This window comes from Acanthopagrus latus, chromosome 2 (assembly GCF_904848185.1).
Source record: "Acanthopagrus latus isolate v.2019 chromosome 2, fAcaLat1.1, whole genome shotgun sequence".
Taxonomy (NCBI): Eukaryota; Metazoa; Chordata; class Actinopteri; order Spariformes; family Sparidae; genus Acanthopagrus; species Acanthopagrus latus.
In genome coordinates, this window is record NC_051040.1 from 26,250,823 (window position 1) to 26,271,815 (window position 20,993).

The 20,993-nt window shown below is 42.5% G+C and overlaps 1 protein-coding gene across 1 annotated transcript; it reads left to right on the plus strand.

The window, feature by feature from the left end:
* The first annotated feature begins 653 nt into the window (after nucleotides 1-653).
* alp3 (alkaline phosphatase 3) lies at nucleotides 654-15,999 on the plus strand. The gene is made up of 11 exons (XM_037087647.1): nucleotides 654-787; nucleotides 2,379-2,495; nucleotides 2,851-2,966; nucleotides 3,663-3,837; nucleotides 5,806-5,978; nucleotides 6,100-6,240; nucleotides 7,327-7,396; nucleotides 8,966-9,100; nucleotides 10,627-10,818; nucleotides 13,401-13,517; nucleotides 15,002-15,999. The coding sequence occupies exons 1-11, from the start codon at nucleotides 718-720 to the stop codon at nucleotides 15,319-15,321; spliced, it is 1,626 nt and encodes a 541-aa protein (XP_036943542.1). The 5' UTR covers nucleotides 654-717; the 3' UTR covers nucleotides 15,322-15,999.
* The last annotated feature ends 4,994 nt before the right edge of the window (nucleotides 16,000-20,993 follow it).

Genomic DNA, 20,993 nt, shown 5'->3' on the forward strand with positions numbered 1-20,993 from the left:
GCACTGTACCTGTTGAATAAGAAGCGTAACAAACGCGCTTTTGCATCAGGTGCTGTGTCGCCTCTTATTCTATCACGATGTGCGATGGAGAAAATGTGAACAGGCAATCAAACAAAACATGACGGCTGATACAAATATTCTTCTCTTGCTAATGTATTCATTGGAAAATAGCTGGCTGTGTGCTGTTGCCATCCAGCTCAGCCCCAGTGGACTCTGACTTTCTCACTTACATAACTGCTGCATTATCTGTCAGATACAGTGCATTTATGATTAAACATCACACACGCACGCACACACACAGATGTTTTGCATGCTCATTATCAATCCATTGATCTTCAGCACAGCATCATAAATAATGCTCTAAATAAATGAGTTTATCATTAAACAATATCATTAAAGCTTTAAATGCTGTCAATAATTAATTTCTTCGATTTAAATGGTTTGTCAAGTGCTATTTTATATCAAACTAACACATATACAGAATTACAGCTCTCTGTTATTTACTGTTTTGTCGAGTGGATTTCTATAAATGGTTCTCACCCATTTTTGCCAACCCAAACACAACACACTCTTTCCAGTCAGAGGTCGTAAATTTGCCAAAGGCTCATTGGTCATTATGAATTTATGGCATGCTGTTAACGATGATTGGCAGCTCGTGTGATCCAGAGTTGATCTTTGGGAAGGTTAGAGCAGCACGTCTCCAGCCTGAGCGTGGCCATGGAGCTGACAGGGGTGGCCGTCTCTGCTCTTTTTCTGCTGCTTGCATTTGGATCTTCCGGTGCCAAAGGTGAGACAAAAAAAAAGATCTGCTTTAGGGATGCTAACTCATAGACGTGTATTGTTTTGGGAGCTTCAAACATCCCTGTACCATCTTCTAGAAACTCAAGTTAAACTTGAGGAGTTTTTAGTCAAACTCATCTCTGCCTCTATTCAGATTTGAGCTATTTTTGGAATATGTAAGTTTTTTCAACATTTTTTGCTGCTTTCAATGCTCTGAACCCCCCCATCTTTGAATCTTATCACTTCCTCTTCAAACTACAAACTACAAACATCAAACCTTAAAGCATTGTCCACCCATTGTACTTCGTAAAATAAGGTCAATTCTTTTTTCTGCCTTTCAGTTTTTCACATTATGTTTATTGTCTCTTTGTGTCATACGTACACTTTCGCTCACACGGCTTTCCTAAGCTATGTGGCAACTGACACTTGAGCTGAATTTTCTTCGACTGAAAACTACGATCACTGTTATCACATGTGTAGTGTGTCTGCAGTTCTTCCACTTCCACTGAAATTGAACTACATTCACTCCTCAGCTGAAACTCAACTGCAGGACCAGTGTCCAGGGCCTTTATTTCTCGCTCTTTCAAATGACAGTTCAACTGCTTACATTTCTAAAGACACTTAAAATCCTTTCAGGTGTAGGATCTTCACCCAGAACAGCAGCAACAAGTCCTTCTTCAGCCCTTCTGTCCCACGACTTTCATAAATCAGTTGATTCCAACTGCTCTCAGTAGACTTAGTGAACTTTAGCTGACACATCAACTTTCTTTGGCTTCCACTTAACCTTTTTATTTCGACTACCACTGCAGTCTTTTTTTGCTATCTTTTTTTTTTTTTTTTTTTTTTTACTGATTTTTGTTTTAGCTTAACACAAACTAGCACATTTTTCCTTAAGATCACTTAGGCCTGAAAATGTTGAGCTTGATTAATGATCCTCACCTTTTTTACCCCGGGGTTAGACTTCAGTTCTATATTTCTGAGTTTTATAACTAATCACCACCCATCGGGGCAGACTGTCTCCTCTCACTTTGAGTTCTGTGTTTTACCCTGGTTTCCGTCTCCCTTTTATGACTGAATGGCTCCTCAGCTTTCACCTTTCCTTTCATCCTTTGAAATCAGTTACTCTTTTGTACGCTCTTCTACCCACTCCTTTTTGCGAAGGGCTTCAAATGAGCACGCTCAGTACTTGTGGAGTTATGTAACTTGCTGCCATCAGCATTTACTGCTTGTTAGCGGACTACCATGACAAACTACCTGTTGCAGCACAGAGAGATGTACTTCAGTAGATAAGAGAGCATGTGAGCGTGGTGTGACAGCTACAAATAAACATGCCACACACACACACACACACACACACACACACACACACACACACACACACACACACACACACACACACACACACACACACACACATTGAAGTCCCAGAAGGCCTGAACAAAGAGCAGTCATTTTTTTGTTTATTATTTCCCAGGGACCAGCTCTTTGATTCTCCATATCAGTTACGTGTGAAGTAGAAGTTTGTTCGGAGAGGAAGTCCATTAATCACAGCATTACTTCAGTACCAAAACCAGTCTGATCTGTGTGTTCACCTGCAGTTGAAGAGGAGAACCCGGAGTTCTGGAGGTCTCAGGCCAAGCAGACTTTGCAGTCAGTGTTGGACAGGAAGCTCAACACCAATGTGGCCAAAAACATCCTGTTTTTCCTTGGAGATGGTAAATGTTCAATAACAACAAGTAACAAGATACTAAGATTCATTAGAAAATAATATAAGGAAAACAAATTGACTGTAAGAAGATATTGAAAAGATTGATTTTGATTGATATTCAGCAGTCTATTCAGACTACTCTATAGGTTATATGCTATATGTAATTGTTGCTGGTTATGTTACTTCTATATTCTACTTCTATCTATATTCAATTTGTTTTTTTCTGTTTTTAGTTTTTCTGCCCTAAGAGCAATTTTCCACACAGGGAACATTAAAGTTCAATCTCATGCTGATCAGCAGTATGTTTTCTTCAGCCTCATCTTTGTGTGTGTGTGTTTGTGTGTGTGTGTTGTGCGCATCAGGTATGGGAATCACAACCTACACAGCAGCACGTATCCTCAAGGGACAGCTGCAGAACCAGACTGGAGAGGAGACAGTGATGACCATGGACACCTTCCCTAGTGTGGGACTGGCTAAGGTACACACACACACACACACACACACACACACACACACACACACACACACACACACACACACAAACACACGCACACAATATAGAATATATAAAACCTCTTTTTACAAGGCAGCATTATTATGTTATTTTACCATTATTTCTGATGGTTCACACTGATGTGGTTTGCTGTTATTTTTATTCACGTAACATGTATGAAATTATGAACCTAGGATCAAACCTTTGTGAATGTTTTCTTCGCATTTGGTGTGGTAGACTCTCAATGGAATATAAATGTGATCAGCACTGTGGCCACAGACAGAGAGATGTAACTTCATGCATATAATACATAGATAAAGTTTAGTTTAGACCACTAAACCTTAACCTCAGCTTCACCATAACTCTTCCTACTACTGGCTGTGTAGTTACTCTACCCTGGTTTTATGTTGCTGCTGTCATATTTGGACTCTCTGCCCACAGAAAACAGTCAGTAAGAAAGATAAAGCAAATGAAGCCAGTGATGAGATAGCTACTAATAGCTTTAGCTAAAGCTTATCCCCAGATGAACTATTATTTTGCATAACTGAACGAGAATGTAGCTGAACTGTGGAGGAAAACTGCAAAACCATCTCAGTTCCTGACTTTAGTGGAATTCTTACTGGTGTCGCTTATTGGTGGTGTGTGTGTGCGTGTGTGTGTGTGTGTGTGTGTGTCGTGCAGACCTACAGTGTTGACTTCCAGATTGCAGACAGTGCAGCCACAGCCACAGCGTATCTGTGCGGGGTGAAAACCAACCTAAACACCATCGGAGTGAGTGCAGCCACTCGCAACGGAATCTGCAAGTCTCAGAAGGGCAACGAGGTCACGTCCATCCTGAAGTGGGCCAAAGATGCTGGTAAGCCCAACAGTGCAATGTGAATAAAAACATGCTTAACAAAAAATAAATAAAGTACAATTCTATAATATTTTTAAAGATGATTTTATATACAGTGCATAAAGAAAGTATTCGCCCCCTTTAACAGTTTCCCCCTTTTATTGCTTTCATGAATGGAATCATGGTCAGTTTACCAAAAATAAACAAAACAAAAGACATTAAAAAAACAAAACTACTGACAACAGATTCATTCAAAGTAATGTCAATCTATTCAAAATCTATACTGTAAAACTGTGATTTCATAAGTTTTCACCTCCTTCACATCAGTATTTAGCAGATACTGAGCACTGAGTCTGTGTGGACAGGTCTCAATCAGGCTGGCACATCCAGATCCAGTCTGATGTTGTGCTCAGTGAAGGCCGATGAGCCCAATCACAGTATTATAAGAGAGATAAGAAGCAGGCATGCCATCCTCATGTATACTATTATTAATGCCAAACTAATTCTAATACTAACACCACCAACTGTTACTAGTGATAGTGACAATTTTCTGCAAATGTAGACAGAAATACAGTTCACTGCTGCACAGACAATGCTGAAGGGGGAAGTAATGCAGGATTTCTTCAGATGGTGTTGTGATTGAACCAACAAATGGGAATTTGTGACTTTTTGTCAGGGAGCAGGCAAGACACCTGACACAGCCCTGCCGTGTCACACTTTAGTTCAGCTTCCTGACAAAAGAAAATCCCTCAGGTCTTATACCGCCTCAGCAAAACCTGATTTTACAGCTGAGCGCTCTGCGCAGAGCTGCAGTGCCTCGAGCTCGGGGCATCAGCAGCCTGTGGCTACAGGTTACACTGCAGGGTGTTGTGCTGCACAGAGAAGGACCTTGAGTCTTATCATGTTCCATGTTATCAGTGGCCATGAATATCTAATAACAGACACACACACGGAGCCATTGGCCCTGACCCCAGCACAGCACTGGACACTGACACTCAGGTGTGTGACATATCTGTGTGTGTTACATAGAATAAGTAAGTGTTTTTGTTTTAGTCTTTGATGTCTCAAAGCAAAATTTCAGAAACAGTCCTTACAGCAAAATCCTCAACTAATGTGGCAAGAATGGAAGATTGAAGATTTAAGTTCATCACTATTGCAAGATGATGATTTTAACAACGATTTGTAGAATTAACAAAAGCAGTCTTGCAACTGTAAATTCTGTGGGTTTTTGGATTTATTTGACCCAGTGCCCATGGTGATGTTTTCATGATGTCTTGTTTTGTTCAAACAACAGTTCACGACGCATCATAAAAGAACCAGCAAATATTCACATTTTAAAGCCAGAACACAATTAAGACATTCCACCTCTCAACCAAGAGGCTTCTTCAGTTCTAACTAACTGGAGGGGAGTTGCAGGCTTTTAAACTCTGTGTGGGAGTGTCCTTACAGAGTCGTTAAGGCCACTTGTGGGTCATTGACCCAGCCGGCCTTAACGTGGGTTGTTAAGAGCTAAGTGAGCCCTGGTGTGAATGGTTGTTAAGCTGTCTGGGAAGAGAACTTAGTACGTTTATGGAGGATGGCACCAATGGCACAACACAAGAGGAAAATGATAAATCCAATTGAAAACTGGTGCAGTCTGAATGTTGCTTCGAGCCCATTCATCTCAGTGTTCCTGGATTGCATTGCTGTGCACCAGTGTCTTTTTTGTACTCTGGGAGGCTTTAAGAGTAATTTAAAGAGAGGTGCTGGGCATCAAGGTAGTTACAATGACACTTTACTACCCCATACCTAATCATCTCATTCAGTATCTACAGGGGGTTGAGAAAGTTGCTGATTAATGCCTTGATCATCACCCTACTATCTGCTCAGACTTCAGCCTGAAAGCTATTCATATGTCACATAAATATACAGCAGAATGCATATTGTACTGTACATGCAGGCCTATATATACCTACTATACATTAGGCATGAAACACATTGATCTTGCAGGTAAGTCTGTTGGCATTGTAACAACCACGCGGGTGCAACACGCCACCCCAGCAGCCACCTACGCCCACACCGCCAGCAGGAAGTGGTACAGTGATGCTGACATGCCTGCAGGTGCCAAGAACGACGGCTGCACCGACATCGCCTCCCAGCTCCTCTCCAACACAGACATAGATGTAAGCTTACTCAGATCGTTCTCATGGCATCATCTCTTTACAGCTGCACAATTTCTGTTTAAGAATTCATTTACATTAGATTGGAATGTGAGTGTTTGTGCTGACGTGTGCCTGTTCCCAGGTGATCATCGGTGGAGGCAGAAAGTACATGACCCCTAGGGGCACTAAGGACCCAGAGTACCCCAGGGATTACTCCTCCCGGGGCAAAAGAAGAGACGGGCGCGACCTCATCAAGGAGTGGCAGAGCATGAAATTTGGAAAGGTACCACTTCTGTTTAACTAAGGCTCAGGGGCCAAGAAAACAGGCTCAAATACAGCAGCAGCTTCAGGGAAAAGTCTCATACCAAAAGCCGCAAAATTACAAAGGCAGCAAGGTGTCAAATGAAGACACAAGTATGCTGTCATTTTTCAGGGCCTAGGGGCCTCCCCTTCAAACAGTAACTCAGCTCCTGCTGCCATTCTGTATGTGAACTATTCACCGTGCTGCTCAGTCTGGCTCCCCCCTACAGTTGTAACGTAACACTGTATAAAAGTATTAGTTGCGTTGATTTGTTATTGGGGGGTTGATCTTCTAAGTTGAGCTGCAGTAGAACAAATACAAGCACAATATTAGCCATTGGGGTGAAACTATGTCTAGGCAGTAGAATCAGAACTAGTATTTATGTCATGTTTAGAGTGAGCTAGTATACATTACACTTTTGAAGTGTGTCATTACCACACTTCTGAATCTCCATGAATAATTCTCACATTCTAAAACACATTTTGTTATCAGAATCAGTGTTAAAGAGTCTATGCATAGTCTAAGCATACGTTTCTCTTCTCCCCTGCTCAGGTAATAAAATAAAAAATAATGATTTGAGTATCCCTTCTAACTATATCCAATCAGGTCAGAGAACTCCATAAAGAGGCAGTCCTGTCTGCTCAGTGAACAGGTAGGCAGGATCCTCTTGTTCAGGTACCCACACCGGCAATGGCCTAGCAGGGAAAGCTAATTCCAAACAGGCCAAATGATGAAAAACACTTGATGAAAGGAAGGCGGCAAAGAGAGCTGCCTGAAAGGAGTCGTGCAAGTGTGGTGACAAACAGAGGAGGGAGGAGCACAACGCTTATTAAGACTTTAGACACAAGTACAATATCTGCAATCAATATAACTACTCACAAGTGACGGCAAAAGTTGCTTTGTCATTTCATGTAATACTGACACCATAATTCTTCGATAAACACTGTGAGAAGTGTTATAGTAAAGTCTACAAAAGGTCTAAAGTTCGCTCAGTGACTCAAGAAAAAGACTTTTAACATCTTCCTTCCACTCTGTCTGTGAATGGAATGTGTCCGGTGTGTCACACAGGTCGCCCACTATGTGTGGAACAAAACAGACTTTGATGCCGTTGACCCTGAAACCACAGACTACCTCATGGGTGAGTTGTTAATTCAACTTATTTATTTCTCTTTGCCCTCTAAAGCTTTGCTTTTCAGCAGGGCCGAGTATTATATGAAGGCAAAGCATTCCCTTCAGGCCTTGACGAACAAAACAACAATAGGCCTGCAGTGTCCTTGCTTTACTCACCAGGCTCCAGGCCGCCGATTTCATCTTGTAACAGTGATTTCAGTCTTGAATAGATGTTTTACCTCATAATACTGTACATGACCTACATGATGTTCAAGGTGCTGAAAAACTCACAACGTGACTCTTTTATCAAATCTGTGGTCAGCAGTACACACCTTTTTTTTTACTATGACAACATCAATATTTAGCTGTTATTTTCATGTTATTATGATTGCTGTGTTCATATCATATTGACTGGAAGGGAATCCTTCAACTTGTGAATGTCTTTTGAACACTTAATATAAAATAATGCGCTCATCGTATCATTATCACACCACAGTAACAACTGATTGCAGTTTTTTTTTCTTCCAGTCTACCTTCTCTCTCCCAATGCCCATGGGATTTCTTAACCAGATTTTGGATTATTGCCAAAAATAAGCTCTTAAGCAGACACACATTTACGACACTTACACGGAACTAGAAGGGCAAAATGGCCCACTCATTTTACGGTTTTAAGACTCATTCTTGTGGCACACTGTAGTCCCACATTTTTGTAAATATGCTTGCTTGCCTTCTTGCTGAGAGTTAGGTGAGAGGATTGACCACTCAGATGTTCTCTATTTTCTTTGAAGGTGAAACTGGCAGCCTGTTAGCTTAGATTTAGGGTTGTGACTAGAGACAAAGGTAAAATAGCTAGCCTGGCTGTGTCCATAGGTAACAAAATCCATCTTGGATACACATGTTATAACTCACTGATTTAATCTATTCTGTACTGATTGTAGGAAGAATGTTTCCGGTCTTTATGCTAATCAAACAAGCCAACAAAGTACTAAATGGCAGAGTGCTTTTTTGTAAAAAAAAAAAAAAAATGATATAAACAAACCAGTAGTTGGAAAATCTAAAAAGTCATCTCTGCATATATATTATAAGTAAGGAAAAGTGTTAACAGGCAACACCTTTGGTAGGCCATGAGGAAACACGGACAAACCCCAAACAATCCCCAGGGTTCCTTTAACTTTTCAGACCTGGAAAAAACACAGGTGTAACAATTAACTTTAAGTATGACTCTAAACTCTTTTTTTGCTCTGTTTTTGTCTCTCTGAACTCCTGAAGTGTGCCTTTGATTTGATGTCTGCTTTCATTATGTCAGTAAGCTCTGTCTGTTCTTCATGATGTGTGATGGTGTGGACGACACGCAGAAAGACAGTTTTTAAGCTTTTCCTGGACTTTCTTGCTGCTGCGGAGACTTTGGATTCTCGCCCTGCGCTGTGGTTTATCACTACCTGTGTGCTAAAAATAGTGGTAGTAGTAGGAGGAAGATGGGACTTTCCTCTGTGCTGTGCCTCCACTCACTGTGGGCTGATGGAATGTACTGTACTTTCACATGAAAAAACATGGTTGTTGCATTTTTTTTTTCATCCGTCTCTCTCTTTCTGCCCAGCTCTGTTTGAACCAGGCGACCTGCGCTTTGAGGCAGACAGGGACCCAAATATGGACCCGTCCATTGTCGAAACTACAGAAAAGGCCATCCGCATCCTCCAGAAAAACCCCAAGGGGTTCTTTCTGTTGGTGGAGGGTGAGTGACAAAACCGCTCCGCCCACCTTCCGCACACTCCCCATCGCTTAATCCATCCAGGGTTGGATAATGACATCCCCAGAGAGGAGAAGGTTCTGCTACAAATAGGAGGAAAGCCTTTGGCTGGTCTAGGGGGATCAATTGACTTATCGATCCGGCTCCAATCACAAAGGCGGCACAATTGGCCAGAAAACGACAACACTGGTAATTGTGGTGGTTTGCCAATACATCAATGTGCATGTACATTTATATCACAGCACCTTCAGCAGTGATATTGAGGTGTTTTGAAGTGATCCTCGTGGCATCTGATGTAGCGCCAACTTCCTGAAAACCCCACGGTAGAGAACAGTGTGTACCTGCAGTGGTTCAAGTGATTTGACATTGATTCTGCATACAGCTCAGTGAGTTTGCCGCAGTGTGTGCTAACCGCGTACGGTCGGCTGGCGTGTTTCTGTTCCACACGGCTACCTCACCGGCCCCCTCATCCATCTCTCCTTTAATCTGAGGCAGCCGCCTGGGGACTCTGTTGTGCTACTAAGTGTCTTCACAATGACTTTAAAATAACAGGCAAAATGTATAAATAGAAGCAGGCATATGGTGCACCCAATCACTGACAGCTCACTGAGGCCACAACTTACTAACTGGAGTCTACTTCACTTTCCAATACGGCCTGTGGAGAGGACAGGAGCAGAACAACGGGCCGAAGTTAAAAATAAGAACGCATGAGCATTATCCCCCGGCAACACGGTGAATCTAAAAATCTCTGTGGGAGAGAGTGGGCAACCTTTCCTCATTTATGTTCAGGAGATATTTTTCAGACTCACTTCTGTGTGAATAAGTCATCTGCTCGCCTTGTAACAGTGTGAGGGGAAATGCACTGCATTTCTAACTGAACCCAAAAGGCTCAAACTTTGGAATCCACCTCCTCCTCACATCTACTGTACGCATCGGTGTTTGCAAGTGTGGTTTCTGGTATTGAACAGTGTCAATAGCTCATTAAAAATTACAATTCACTATCATCCTCAGTGATTTACCAAACTTTAGAGTCAAGTCACAGGTCTCAAGTAATCTGAGACAAGTCAGAAAGTCTAAAGTGTCATAACAGCAAAGCTCAAGTCATTTTTAAATGAGAATTTTAATATTCTAATAAGACATTTTTCTTTTGACGTATAGAACTAAAAAATCAGCTCAGAATTTCTAAGCTGCTCTCAAATCTCACACCAAGCCTTTCACAGCAGTCAGGTCCACATCTGTTGGCTATTATTTTCTTTAGAAATGTTTTCCTTCTGAAAATTCTTCTTACTGATTCAACCTAATTAAACATGAAGAAATGAGAAAATTCATCAGTGGCATCTGGTTTGATGAAAATGGCACTGTGAGATGATCAAAACCAAACCTTTCTCCATAATTCTAATTGTTTTACTTTTAAGAGAAAGCATAAATTGTCCTCTTTGTCACTCAAAGCACCAGAAGCCGTTACTCCTCCGTCTCTCCTCATCAACCCCTCCTTCTCTCTGTGTGGTCAGGTGGGCGTATTGACCAGGCTCACCACGCTGGCAGGGCGTACATGGCGCTCCATGAGGCGGTTGCTTTAGACTACGCCATTGCGAAGGGCCTTGAACTCACCAAAGAGCATGAAACCCTCACCATTGTGATGGCCGACCATTCCCACCCAATGACCTTCAATGGGTACCCATTCCGAGGACAAAGCATTCTGGGTAATTATGAACTCACTTCCTGTATTCAGCTGCTTCCTGTAAAAGTTGTCGCCGTATCATGTTTTTGAATGTCTTATATTGATTTGGTATTGCATCAGCTCACTCCTCAGCAACTCCTATTCTTCCTTTCCTATCCTTCCTTCCTATTCTTTCCTGTCTTCCACATGTGTTTATGTCCCACGACAACAGACAGCCAAGGTGTGTGTGTGTGTGTGTGTGCCTGCTCCCTCTCAGCTTCAGCGTGCCTCTGCCACCAGCAGCTTGACATTTCCTCTGCTTTCTCTCCCTGGCAATTACAGCCCGGGTAAACACATACAGCTGGCAGCCTTTCTCTCCCTCGCCTTTCTATTTCAGTCCATCGCTTTCTCCTTTTCTCTCTTCCTTATACCTGTCTCTGACCATTGACGCTGATGCCTCTCTCTCTCTCTCTCTCTCTCTCTCTCTCTCTTTCACATGACACTCTTAACTTCTTCTCGCTCTGTCAGTCCTTCTCACCAGTTAATCTCCCTTTGAAACGCCTCTTTATCAACCTCACTTGCTCCTGACTTCTGTCCCCTCAGCTCTCTGTCTCCTCTCCATCACAGTTCCATCTCCTTTACCCAGAGGCTTTGGCTAAAGTTCATTTAAAAAGTGAACTAACATTATCAGCAGTGAGTGAAGAAGAAACAACAGTGTTGAACTTATGTCAAACACGCCTGTGTGCTGTGGGCAGGGATTTCTACCTTAGTAAGCATGCTAACCTGCCCTTCCTGTCTCGTAATGCTACCTCGTACTGCAAGAGGCTGGGAGCTGGGAGATGTAAGTAAACACAATAAACTCACAAAATGTCAAGAAAGGAAACACTTTTCCACCTTTTTTCAGTACTAAACATGCATATTCACACCTTCTGAATTCAAGTTTTACTCTTTTACTGAACTAAGACGAGCCTAATTGCCTCATTATCTCAGCATTATCTCAGCATTTTTGAAACTAGTCGTACATACGTTCAAACTCACCAAAACAGTCTTGGCTGGTCTGTACTTAATCACCCCTGGTTTGGTCAAAATAAATCCTTAATTCACAAAGTAAGATCACCTGCTGCTGATGTCCGAGTCTCTGTCGGTCCTCTGCAACTGCTGCCCTCCTCTGTTCCCGCCTGCTGCGTCCTCTCATCCCTCAAGTCATAGTCCTGGCCAGAACCGCTGTAAATCATCTCCATACTGTGTTCCCTGTCTTCAACCTGACGGTCGTCAGTCACAGAGGCTGTGTTCAGTCCCAGTCTGGTGTCCAGCTGTGAACACCTGAAGGCTGCCGAGCCAGGCTGAGCTGAGCCTCGACTGCCCCTGAACCTACGACATTTGTAGACGGACAGAGGGTTTAATCAAAGATTAAAATAGTGCATTTGTTTGCCTGTATTTTGTTGGATGTGAGGGTTGTTCACTTTTTATATGATGCACCAGAGCGCAATTTATGTAAGCATGATATGGGCCTTTGTTACAGAAGACAGTAGGAAAAACACAGATGTAAATAATCAAATGAATGGTGTCGGAATTCCTTTTGGCTGTTTTGGCATCACGTCATGAGGCTAACCCTGGAAAACTGCTGCACCTCATCGCTGTAGCTATGAAAATAAATAAATATATTTTTCAAGAATATGTAAATATTGTGTGGAACAGTTAAGTAGCTCTGGGGTCCAATTTAGGATCAATTTGATCAAACCTGATGATGAAGGTTCCAAATGTGAAACCAAATATATGCATTAGAGTCTTTCCCCTGTCTGTACTCTGTATGTTAATGTGCCCCGGGTAATTGAAAAAAATTACTTGAGGTGTAATTACGTTTTAGGTTCCTCCTAAAGGACTATATTTGTTTCTTGCAGGTTTCCAGAAAGTATCTAATTAGTGCCTGCTTTGTACAAAATGTTTACACTGTAATCTGAAGGCTGTAATCGAAAGGTTTGTTGATACACTAAGATATCTCAGATTTTTTTTCCTTTGGTTTCTTTTGGTTTGGACTGTACGATGCATACTGTTCCACCCTGGCCAGAGTAAAATCCTGAGAAAAAACACTGATATCTGTGGTGTGAAGGTGTTACCATCAAAGATTCGGCCCACAAACATGATCTGCATCAGCCTCCAAAGCGTGTATTGATTGAGCACTTGTGTTGTATCGTGCTGTTGCTACCTTTCTACACTCTCTTTCCGTTTGTATCCTCATTTTACCCTCCTCCTCCTCCTCCTCCTCCTCCTCCTCCACCTCCTCCTCTTCCTCCCAGCGGTGCAGCAGTGATTAATGTGCTTGTGAAACTCTGAGCTCTTCATCAGCAGGGAGACTCGCCAGGCTAATGGCTCATCTGGAGAGTAACACTGAGACACTCAACAAGCTGTAGACCTCTCGCAGCACCCCTGGGGATCCTGAGCCCCCCTCCTATGTGTGTGTGTGTGTGTGTGTGTGTGTGTGTGTGTGTTGGAGTGTGTGAGTGTGCGTTTGTGTGTGTTTTCATTTATTCATGTGTTTAGCACCTTGAGACTGAGAGAAGAAAAGGAGAAAAATGGGAAAGATAAATTAAAGTTAATGTTCCATTTTCTTTCTGTATTTTCCAGGTAAATCTCCCCTGTGGGCGATGGATGTGCTGCCTTATACCACTCTGATGTATGGCAACGGACCCGGACACAAAATCACCAATGGCACGCGCCCAGACATCCGCGATGTCAACACTAGTGAGACCAACTCAATGTTTCTTTGTTCTCCATACAAGAATATCTCAGACTGCGGTTAAGTTGCTTCCCTGACCAGTTGCGGCACTCCTTAACAAATGTAGAACATGCAAGATGAATGTGAAACAATCATCTCGTTTGTTTTATAGAACAGGACGTCGCTCTATCTGCACCACTCTGTGACATCGCACATAGCTGATTATAGATTGATTGAATAGTCGATTGATATCATACAGTAGTTACTTCTCTATTTTCCTTATCGTGTGTGTGTCTTATCTTTTGTGTGAGGGCCAAAAAACACTGGAGATGAGAGAACTATTTCGAAACCACTGGGCTGACCTTTACATTTCCCCACCCCCCTGAGTTTAGATCTATCCCCTATAATACAGTATAACCTTTCCTTATAATATAATCAGGTGTGCTTTCGCCTTCTCTGACATTTTTGCTAATTTGGTTTGGGATGTTGGTTTTTTAAAACCAGAGAAGAAAGTGACAGTTCAGTTAAGTTAACATGACAACAAAAATCAATAGATTACTGTACAAGCAAGAGCTGAGTGCAGCGTGTATTAAAGGCATTCCTCTCCCCCGTCATGGATGATTCCAATTTTACCTCATCTTTTCTGCAGAAGTAAGAAACATTCAGTTACACATCCATAAAAAGGTGCATTCGCTGGCATCTGGTAACACTTTATATTACGGCATTTGTAATAAACCTTATTATTTGTTATGTAACTATAAATCCTAAGATAATACTTACTAAAAATAATAGGAGTATGAATAAGAAGTGTTAATGATAGCATATAAAGATTATAGGCACTTAAAATAAACGTAAGCACTTCTTAGACTGCTGGTGTCGTACAGTTATTTATATTAGTATTATATTAGTATGGACACAGCAAGAAAGTGTTGCAGCATTCTCCTAAACAACTTTCGGGACTTGCTTTATTTCAGGGCCTTCAGGTCTGGTGCTCGGCGCAGGTGGTGTACAGATGGAGACTCGCTAACACCCAGTAAAAATTTCACACACGCTATAGTGGAAACAGCAACACTACAGCCTATACTCTTACCTGCTGCTTATATCATTCCAATGTGTATCGCTCATATTTCATATATTGAGTAAATACGTGTCTCATGTAAGTTTGCAGGTCAGTTTGACCTCCAGTGTGTTAAATCAAAGTAAAAAAAAGAAAAGAAAAGAAGCTATTATCTCTTTGCTCTCGCTCTGATAAATTAGAAGACTGTGCCTCTGGGGGAACGAGGGAAGATAAGAGAGCCAGGTGTACTGGTTACAAGTGCTTGTTTTGTTTAAGCAGACTTAAGTGAAAAGAGCTCTCTCATAACAGCCTGCACTGTGATCTGTCACAGCTGGGAGGGCGCTGAGAGGCTGAGTCAGTGTCTAAAAGTTTGAGTGTAACTACTCATTCTAAGTGGCTTTGGACAATGTGTTGAATGAATGCAATGTAATATTTCTGCTGTTTCTTTTCCAGAAACTAAGGACTACGTCCAGCTGGCTGCCGTCCCCACAGAGTCGGCCACCCACAGTGGGGAGGACGTGGCAGTGCTCGCGCGTGGACCCATGGCCCACCTTTTCCAGGGTGTCCAGGAGCAGAACTACATCGCCCACGCCATGGCCTACGCTGCCTGCGTGGGCGCCGACCAGAGGCACTGCCAGGGAAAGCAAACTGAAGCACCTGTGGTTCACACCACCTTGACCGACGACAGGAATGGAGCCGGGGCAGTTCACGGCTCAGCGGTTTTGCTAAGTAGCCTTCTCTGTGTGCTGCTGGCACTTACAGTGGTGATGTAAGATCCCCTTTTTTTCCACTGAACCCCACTGATCTCAGTCCACTTGCTACACCAGGGAGGTCAGAGGTCAGGGTCATAGAGGAGTGGGCAGGGAGTCAGTCAGGAGGACTGTCAGTCAGGCTGATGTGTACCACTGCAGCCTTTTGAACCAAGCTGCCTCTTGCAGAGCATCTTTTTAAGAGAGAGAGAATTAAGTTATTAGAAGTCACAATTGAAGTTATGAAATTTTCCTGCAAAGTCAGAGAAGTATGATTGATTACTTGGCTACTAAAAGAAAATCAGACTTATTAATGAGAACCCCTTGAATGTAAATGTATCTCGTTTTATTTTGGCACTTTATTAAATCCCTGTAGCATACACAATAAAGCAGTTCCTGAGCACAGAGTCTGTGTGTCACTTTATCCATATAATCTGATCCGTACATACTACTGCATATGTCACATATTGACATTCACGGCTCCTTCACACAATCAAATCAGCCCTGTTTCAATGCACTTTTCAGCAAATTTGAATGGGGGTTCATTGAGGATAAGAAGAAAAACGTCCCTCTTACATTTCCAAATTCAACTTTGGCAAATTTGGAATTTTTCATTTTCCTTCTTCTGCATTAAGCTTCATGTGTTTACAGCACTACTTGTGTTGGTACAACTAAACGACAATAAAGCTTTGATTGATTGATTGATTGATTGATTGATTGAAATGTAAATGCTACCACATACAGTTGTAATGGAGTTCTCACCACCCTGCACATTTAAAATAAACCGTTTGGCATTTTGTGAAATGCACTAATTGGTTTAGTTGTCAAGATTGCGATGAGAAGATGTATTCCCCTTTTATATCTGAGCACTTTCAGTATGGAGCCAGAAGCAGCATCTTCTGCTGTAACTTGTCTCTTTTACATTTCTTTTTGAGTGCAGATTTGAAAATACAAGATACAACATGTTAGTAAACTTTGGAGGTGCTGGCAGGCAGATCTTTTTTCTTGTTTTGGATCATTTCTTGCTTTGGTGTTTATTCCTGGGTGCTTTCATCCATTGATTTCCTCAGGTTTCACTTTGAGAAAGCTTGCCAGCGTACAGTACTTCTACATACATATTTTCAGATACAGCATGCTGTATGTCACACCATATTATCTTTTTATGGTTAGCAGACAAATGACACAGGATACTGAGATTGTCGTGGCCAATGAGATTCCAGTTTATTACAATGAGAACTGTTTTACCTGTGATACAAGATGAAAGTCACAATGACTCATGGTTTCTTTTATCCTCTCTGCCATCTTCTCCAGTGCTAATTAAGGTTCTAGGCAACTGGGTTTGCTGTCATTACTACAGCAGTCCATTAATAATGCAAAATATTTAAAGATCATCTATTTTTATCTATGGGTGACAGATTGTGCTAATTATTTTGGACATCTGTTGGGGTTTGGAGTGTATCAGACCTGAGTTTGACTCACCTTGTGCTCGCTCAGACTGGCCGGCAGCCCTCATTTTTGTTTCAGATAATGTGCCTGCGCTCGTCTTTTGCACACACACAGTCAAGACACAGTTGTAGAACATTTGGTTGAGCGAGACTCAACAGCTCGGGGTGAGTTGCAAGGGGTCTGAACTATTTTGTCCAGTACTGAAGTTATATTTATGGGTATGAAGGAGTCAGCAATCAGAAACCACGACTCATCTCTTTCGTCATCTGCTCTCATTACATCATATATAAAGTATTTACGCACAGTCACTGTGGTATTTTGAGGAACTTATTATTGATTACTTATTTTTCATGCAACTTTCTACCTCTATTGCTTTGTTGAGGCAAATATACCTTTAACTCCACCACACTGATTTCCCAGCTGTAGTTACTTGTAACTGTACAAGTTAGAATTGTATGCATATAAGACTTGGATAACTATATGAAAAAGGTGAAGTACTTTTCGGGCCATGTTGCCGTATTAAAATGCAGCTTACATTTCTGCAAACCACGGACAAGTTCAAATTTGTACAACAGCTACCAAATGAGAGACCATAGTTGGAGATGGTGTGTCAATATATGCAGGATTGAAATCACTCTATATATTTAAGGAAACACTGAGGACTTTTTCCAGTTGTGTTTGTGACCTTAACCTTGCTGGCTTGATGTTCTGTGTCGTTGTCGGCTCACTGCAGCCTGGAACAGCTAACTCTGTCACCCTAGGTCAAAAGCCCTTTGACCTCCAAGTTTGGCTCCAACACTTTGATTGCTTGTGCTGTCGGTAGCTTGTTCTGTTGTCTTGTTCCTCCCAGTCAGTCTGGTTGTGCTTGTTCTTTAGCTGAAAGGCTGTGGGCTTTCCTCCTTTTGTGATGTAGCTACAAATGCAATGTGTGTTATTCATCTCAGGGGGTCAGAAATGTTCCAGTGTCCGCTGTTATGCCACACACTAAAAATATATGGAACCACATTCAGTTGTGTCATTTAAAACCCAGTGCAGTGCTGATGGATGTTTTGTAAGGCTGCTCACCTACGGGATGGTGTACTTGAGCCAAGAAGGGGGAAGGATTATTCTGCAGGAGTAGTTAAAGAAGTTTTTTTTTCATTTTTTATCTCTAAATACTTTTTTCTGCAGTGAAAACTTCATTGGAATACATTGTGACAAACTGAAATCAACAAGAAAAGTTTTTACCACCAGTCTAACAGAAAAAACAATCTTAACTTAAAGGAAACATATTATGCTAATTTTCTGGTTGTAATATTATTTTTGAATACTCCTATAACAGACTTACATCCTTTACTGCTCAGAAAACACATCAGATTACAGTTTACAGTACTGCAGCACTGTATTCCCCCTCAGTATGAAATGCTCTGTTAGCTCCTGTTTCTTTAAGACCCCACCTCCCAAATACCCAGCCTGCTCTGATTGGTCACCTCCCACACGCCTGAGCCAGCCGAACAGAGCAACCAAACTGGCTGCTAGATGGAAATGATGCAAATGTGTGACATGGTGACGCAGTGCAATCCAGACGAGCAGGGGTTTCCTGTTGAGGAGCTCTTATTGGTGTGAACTCTCTACCTTTCGAGGCTTTTTTGCGTGTGCAGTGTATAAAACACTGACGGAAAGGAAAAAAAGCACTACAGGTCTCCTTTATGATGTAAAGTAGTATTAAAAACATGTCGCATCTTTATTTCACTCACTTTCAAAAACATGCTAGCCAGTTCAAGACATTTATTACATGATACCACTACAATACCACTTCTGTCCACAGAGGCCGCCAGAATCAACAAAGAATTGTCCTTGTAGCAGCTTTAATTCCACTACTCTTTCCCAGACATGTTGCTCACATCTCCTGGTCTTGAACACCCTTTGAAGGCTGTGCTCATGAAGACTGTACAGTGCAAGTGAAAAAAAAAATCCCTAAATGGTTGAACCCCCATGCACAGGTTTTACAGATACCGTTAAGGCTTATAGTGGTAAAAAGACAGATTTGGGTTGTTGTCACTTTAAATCCTTCTTGACTTAGGTATGTAGACCAGTTATTTACAAATACTCACCTGCAACATGACAAATCTCTTTTCAGAATAAATGATGAAGCCTTGTCTTGTCTGACTTTACTACTTTAACATCATTCTTCTACATGTGTGAAACTGAACTATAGCTTATATCTTCACACAATCATGTATTTTCATATTCATCATCAGCCACACTTTTCTGACCAAATTCGGAGGTGAATGGTGGCTTGTAATCTCATCGTGGCTCTACCATGACGAACAAGAACAGGTTCTATGTACTGGCAAACTTATTTTCAAATGTTGGATGTAAACTGTGCATGGGGTCTGTTTTTCAAATGGAAGGTATTATTCCTTTTTTCCGTCTTCATTTTATTTCTACCTTTTCTCTCGCTCCTGAGAACAAGACAAAGGAATCTGCTCAGGCTCCCCCGACACAACCATGCGGTCTCTCGGCTCTGCAGCCGCTGTACTGCGCAACAGGCTCTCCGCACTCCCGCGCCTCCCGCAGCTGCCTGCACCCCGGCCTTCCTTTCGGTGGCGCTGAAGCACCGGACAAAGTACCGTGTGGCACGCAGAGAGGGGAGAGGGGCTGATCGGGCTACATAAGCTGTGGCTTTACCGCAACTTTGATGTGTTATGAAATAGGAGCTGAGTGCGCACTGCAGGGAAAGAGGAGGTACAGAAGATTACAGTCTTCTGCGCTTCGAGCTGCAACATCACAGACCTAACATGAGCAAAAAGTGACGAATGCCTGTCCTCCCACATGTTGAACGCGTGATGAGCAATGCTGCACATTTCCCCCAGTTTATTTTCAAGTTATGTCTTTGTGTCTTCCCACTTCCACAGCGTCCCCCCCCCCCCCCCCCCTTTTGATAAAGTTGGCACATTTTGAATGAGCACAGGTACGGTACTTATTAGGACCCCGTATGATGCACTCACAGTGAAAATTACCCGCTCGGCTTTACATGTGTGGTCTAATTCGTTTTCTTCTCCGGCTCTGTCGCGCGCATTTACGCACAGCAAGGCGCGTTACGGTGTCTCTCGTGATCTTATCGCACCAGCGTTTGAGGGTTTCGGCTGTATCTCTGTACAGACCGAAGTGGTTTGAAAAGGGGAAAAATCTCCGTCTGTTTCACTTCGTCTTGTGAGAGCAAAAAACAAAAACAAAAACCAAAATAAAAACCAAATAAAACAAGGATTGTGATGGAAGTTCCAGCAGGTCGCCATTAACCATCACACGTCCACCATGCATAGTAACATTTCTGCGGTCAGTTTGTGGAAACGTTATGACTGATAAGACTCTACAGTGCGATACACCGGTGTCTGTCTTCCAGAGACTGAGGCCGTGTGTTTGCTCACTGGTGTGTGTTTCACCGTTTCCTTTTCTTTAAATGAGTGCCGCACATTGCTGCATCTCGCGGTGCTTCTGATCCAATTCAATGAGACAACGGACGGTATTGTGCACGGGTAGATGTGAGGAATACGGTCCGTAGTCTTGAAACGTAACCAAGCCCCCCCCCGCCCCGCTGGGCACCCGGTGGCCGTTACATCATCCTGTTGCCCATCAGAGGAGCCCGGATAGTAATAGATAATAAGAAGTAGTGGAGGAGTGGGTCATCAGCTCTGCGGGTCTATGTTTAGATGTCCTGGTGGGCGTTAAAAGAGACGGAGGAACAAATGAGATGCTTGAGCGCCGACCTGCCTGGAGAGAAAGAGCAGCTCGCTTACAAATAGGCCACAATTAGGCCTCACAATAGCCCCCCTCTGATTCTTTTTTTTAAAAATTATTTTTATTCACGCCCTCTCTCAGTGCTGTAATGGGTTACCTTGGTCGCACACGCATGAACAGGGAATGTCAGAGCTTATTCTTAGCAGCCCATATTTTGGGTGCATGGACTTAAGAGGTCGTAAAGAGCCCGCAGCTAGGCCACAACACGCAGTGTGTGTGTGTGTGTGTGTGTGTGTGTGTGTGAAACGGGGTCTTGCCGTCCCGAAACGTGTCAGACTGCGTGTGAAAAATGTCACTTTCCTCCCATCGCTGCCATAATTACATCACTGCACAGCGCCCGTGGGGCATGTGTAGGTGCAGCGCGACCTTTTCTCCCTCGGACTGTTAGATTGTTCTCGACAGCAAAATTCATATACGTCTTTTTTTTTTCCCCCCCACATCTCACCTTCTGCAAAAGTGGCTTTGGGTGC

Coding starts and splice junctions, on each gene's coding strand:
- alp3 (XM_037087647.1), top strand. CDS start 718: ATGGAGCTGACAGGGGTGGCCGTCTCTGCTCTTTTTCTGCTGCTTGCA. Junction 2,496..2,850: donor CCTGTTTTTCCTTGGAGATG/GTAAATGTTCAA, acceptor TGTGCGCATCAG/GTATGGGAATCACAACCTAC. Junction 7,397..8,965: donor AACCACAGACTACCTCATGG/GTGAGTTGTTAA, acceptor CTTTCTGCCCAG/CTCTGTTTGAACCAGGCGAC.